At 37.3% G+C, this 4,682-nt stretch overlaps 1 protein-coding gene across 1 annotated transcript; it reads right to left on the bottom strand.

Moving 5' to 3' along the window:
- Window positions 1–338: 338 nt before the first annotated feature.
- On the bottom strand, window positions 339–1,918 carry LOC121983137 (plasmodesmata-located protein 7-like). The gene is made up of 3 exons (XM_042536104.1): window positions 1,183–1,918; window positions 524–625; window positions 339–444 (listed from the first exon to the last, which is right to left on the bottom strand). Exons 1-3 carry the CDS (start codon window positions 1,907–1,909, stop codon window positions 434–436), a joined length of 840 nt encoding a protein of 279 aa, XP_042392038.1. The 5' UTR covers window positions 1,910–1,918; the 3' UTR covers window positions 339–433.
- Window positions 1,919–4,682: the final 2,764 nt, after the last annotated feature.

Below are 4,682 nucleotides of genomic sequence, written 5' to 3'. Positions count from 1 at the left end.
AGTTAGTTTTATTCAAAATTGATTAATGGACTTAGAAAATTTTAAATTACTTTAAATTAAAATTAATGTATTCTTGGAAACTTCTTTAATATATCTATACCCTGTTATTTGAATTTAAATTGAGAGCAATAAATTTTTAAAAATCTAGAGAAAAAAGTTGAATGTGGAGAAAAGGGAAGGGTATAATTGGAAAGCACTACATATTTTTTGGAATTTTAAAACTCAGGTACGTAAAAGGAATAATAGGAATTTTGCTCATGAAAATGCCCATATATTGCTTAGTTTGCACAAGGAATCTTCTCCTTTCTTCAAATTTATGGAATTTTTCAGCACCCATACTTTCTTTAGGAATGGTTTCACAAAGAACATATAAAGCTAAAATGAAAGTAAAGTAAAACTAAATGGAAGAACTGAAGGATCCACTTCAACTTCACTAGTCTTTATCTGCAAATCGCAAAACAGTCTCAAAAACTGGAACAAAATTATATTTTGCAGAAAGAAATTGAAGGGGATGGGAGTGGACCAGGGTTTCCAGCTTTCCTGACGAAGGAAAGAAACAATATTAAGAGAGCAACTCCAGCTATGAGGGCAATGATAATTGCTGCTGTTCTTCCAGTTTCATCATCTGAAGATAGCAGACAACAGATGGAAGAGATAATTACAAGATTAGTGAATCTTCTTCAGTAATATTTTTAAGGTCATTATTTCAAGACAGAAAATTAAAAAAATAATTGACATAATTTTTGTCTTCTAAAACCACTTCAATGATTGAAAGAAAGAGTTGTTCATAAAGGTTTAAGCTATCTATCTGTTGCCTTCAGATGAAGGGATAAGCCATCTTTTAGGTGAGTGGGGGAGTCAATTGGCCCAACACCAAAAATAAAATAAAAATTGATAGATGAATCGATAGACATATTGATTGTTTCAAATTTCAAAAATAACATAAACGACATTCAAAAAATACATGTGAATAAATAAATATTGCTCTATTAATAAATTTTTGATCTCATAATTTTGTTCAGCATACGCATTTTTTTTTTGGATTGTATAGATATAAATGCATTTTAAAAATAATTTAATTAGTGAAACTTGATTTTTTTTTAAAAAAAATATTTATTTAATTTATGTTAAAGTAGGGGAGAGTCGTTACGGCCGCCGCCGGTGAGAAGAGAGAATTCTTACTGTCGTCGTGGTGGTTGCCCGCCTCGATGTCGACGCCACCATTTCCGTTGCACCAGAATCTGGCGAAGCACTTACCGAGGTACGCCTCGCCGGAGACGGCGTACCCGCAGGCGGCCTTGAGCTGCGCCACCGCCGCCCCCAAGCAGTCGTCGCACTGCTTCGCGGTCTGGTCGCCCACGCACTGCGCCACTGCCTGCACGTACCCGGAAGCGCCGGCCCTATACCCACCAAAGCCACCGCCCGTCAGGCCTGAGAGCGCGGCATCGCGGATCCCGATCTGGCCGCTGCCCGAGGAGGCGCCGCACTTCTTGTAGACGACCGTGGCGTCGGGCTTGCCGACGAAGGCATCGTTGCCGTAGCGGAGGAAGCAGCCGTCGAGCTGGACGGCTGCGCCGGCTGCGAACGGGCAGAGGGAGGAGAACTTGGAGAGGGCGGAGCGGATGCAGGCGGAGCATTCGCGGGGCTGGAGGTCGCCACGGCACTGGAAGAGGCCGAAGGTAGGCAAAGAACCAGCAACGGAGGCGGAGGACGTGAGATTGATGTAGAAGGAGGAGGTTGCGGCCGCAGTGAGGGAGGAGAGGAGGGAGTCAACATTGAGCTGGTAGGGGGAGCCGGGGGAGTAGCTCGTCTGCGAGCATCCGGCGTAGATGAAGGCGGCGGTATCTTGGGCAGCCGCCATGGATGTGACGGAGGAAAGAAAGAGCAGAAGGAAGAAGTGGCAAGCCATAAAATTAAGATACGCGAGGAAGAAGCTAGGTTCTAAGGAAAAATGTTATATAACAAGGCAGTCCAAAAAATACACAATAAAAAAATTGGAGGTGCCTTTATCATTACATATGTATCTGAGCATCGAGTCTTATGTTCAACGAATTAACAAATAAATTTTACCGACATTAAAAATTAGGTAATGGAAAATGATAACTGAAAAAAAAATTAATTGGGAACTAGACAATTGAAATTTTAACCGACATTAAAAATTAGGTAATGGAAAATGATAACTGAAAAAAAAATTAATTGGGAACTAGACAATTGAAATTTTAACAGAGCAGCTAGACAGTAAAATTTTAGCGGAACTAGGAAGTGAAAGATTTAATTAGATAAGGGAATAATCTACATGGGCTATGAAGGATCAGACGCTTGATATGAGATGAAAAATTCAAGTTGGTGAAATGTTGATTGGACACTTGGTGAACACGCTCTGACAGGTTAAGATTGATCGGATATTAGGCAACGGAAAATTCCAACAGGTCATGAATAACTGAATGTTGGACAATAGATGTCTTAGTAGGTTAAAGTCAACCGGATATCGAGCAAGATGTAATTTCAACCTCGAAAAGGTTGAAATTAGGGTTAGAAATTAATTGCCAAGGAGTGAAATCGATTGACAAACCCTAAGTCTAAATTTTAGGGTTTGGTGCTCAAATCGATTGACTTAATCAATTGAGCGGTGCCAATCGATCAGGGACAAGGAGATGCGATTCGAATAGAAGATGTTCAAATTGATTAGGCAAATTGCATAATCGATTGAAAACTATTCTAATCGATTAGGCTAATTGCCTAATCATTTGGGAGCTATTTTCGTATAGCACATAAAGGTGTTAAATTAATTAGGCTAATTGATTCAGAATGGTCCAATAGATTAGGGTATAATCAATTGGGAGCTTTATCGCAACAACATAGAAGTGATGGAATCGATTGGGAAATCGATTAAAGCCAAACCAATCGATTGAGGGTTTTTTTTGCGATAGCACAGAAAGGCTCAGAATTGATTGGGGCAATCAATTAGATATTTCTTAATCGATTGATATGACTCACTAATTGATTAAGCATTTGAAAAAGAGATGTTTTGCAAGGTGAACAGTCGAATTATGACATGATAATTGATTGAAAAGAAAAAGTAATTGATTAGAAGGCGGAAGTCAGCTCGAGGAGAATCCATATAAAGGGGAGTTCGTGAAGATTTCCACACGCCAGTTCTTGAGGATTTAGAAGAAAAATGTTGCTATATTTCCAACCACCAAGAGATAATCTAAAACGACAAGCAAGCATCCGAAGTAAAAAGTTCATTGTAAAGTGTTGTGTTTCCATTTTCCATTCATTTTTTGTGTTGCTTGTATTTTGTTATTGTGAGAACAATTTGTATGAGACTTCTTCGCCTTTGAACAGTTTCTAAGAAAGTGGGATTTCATAGTGGTTGAGATCGTGAAAGCCAGACCCTTCGATTAGTCACCTTAAAGAGGTGGAAACTAAGTAAATCGTGGTGTTAATATTACTTCAAGTTTTCCACTACAACTCAAATTCAAAAAATGATCGAAGTTATTCACCCCTAGCTCTCTACATGTCCTAAGAAATATGAGATAAAATTATAAGTTTATAATTTTACTTTTTCAAACTCCCACTACTTGATCTTAAAATCTTTATTAGAATAGGTTGTAAGAAGCCCTCTTTGTATCAATGTCCATGCAAACCAATATTTTTTTTCTTGAGTTTAGGAGATCAAAATACACATGGCTTTATTTTAACTAGGCTGAGATAACCTAGCATTTTGGTTATCATGACCTAAAATATCTATTCATCAACATGAAATATTCACAACAAAACTTGATTTAGAACCTTATGTGGTCATCATCCTAGCTGGTAATAGAGTCTCTAGGATACATTTTAAGTTGATCTATAGCAAATATTTTCTCCTAACCCTTGCCTATCATATTTAGGGAGATTGTCTAGGCTAAACTTTATTTTGTGATTTTTTAATTTAGGTTAAACTTGATTATTATTGTTAGCTTATTAGATTTTATATGCTGACTTAATTGATCAGTATGTTTAATGTTTATGCAATTACGATCATGCTTTTATTTAGATTGTTTATATTTGCTTTGATGTATAACAAAAAGAGAAAATATGTAGAGGTTTAGGGTAACCCCCCAAAAAAAAAAGAACTAAGCTATCATCATTGATTTTGGAAGTTTTCTTGATAACTTTCTTTTCATCTAGAGGGTGAGATAGAAGTGTCTTCGCTTTGTCAATTATTTCTTCTCATCTATAGGGTTAGATAGAAGTGTTTTCTCTTTTTCAATTATTTCTTCACAACTTGAGAATGATTATCAAGCTTGGAGGAAGCCATTATTTGAAAAGACCACTATAATTCTTTCACATTGCCCCCGGGGTTTGGTGTAGTGGTAGAGATAGAATGCATTTTAAAGAAATTAAGGCCCAATTTCCATGCATGACACACATATGACAATTGAATTACTGGTGATGTTGGGTCACCAAGTCAAGAGCCACCATATTTCTTGAGTTTATTTGGTGGGCGAAATATGGAGTTGGACTGTCCATCTCGAGATTAGCTAACTCGTAAGAACTAGATACTCGGTTATATAAAAAAAACTTTAATTCCTTCGCATTGATGTATTTTGAATTTATCTTGGATGTAAGGATTGTAGGAATGTGTTGATTGCCTATGTAGAAGATTAAATACTTAGGGCTTGTGTGTGACGAAG

Source organism: Zingiber officinale, chromosome 5A, assembly GCF_018446385.1.
Source record: "Zingiber officinale cultivar Zhangliang chromosome 5A, Zo_v1.1, whole genome shotgun sequence".
Classification (NCBI taxonomy): Eukaryota; Viridiplantae; Streptophyta; class Magnoliopsida; order Zingiberales; family Zingiberaceae; genus Zingiber; species Zingiber officinale.
The sequence above is the reverse complement of the archived record's forward strand: the minus strand, read 5'-3'. Positions and strand labels throughout refer to the sequence as shown.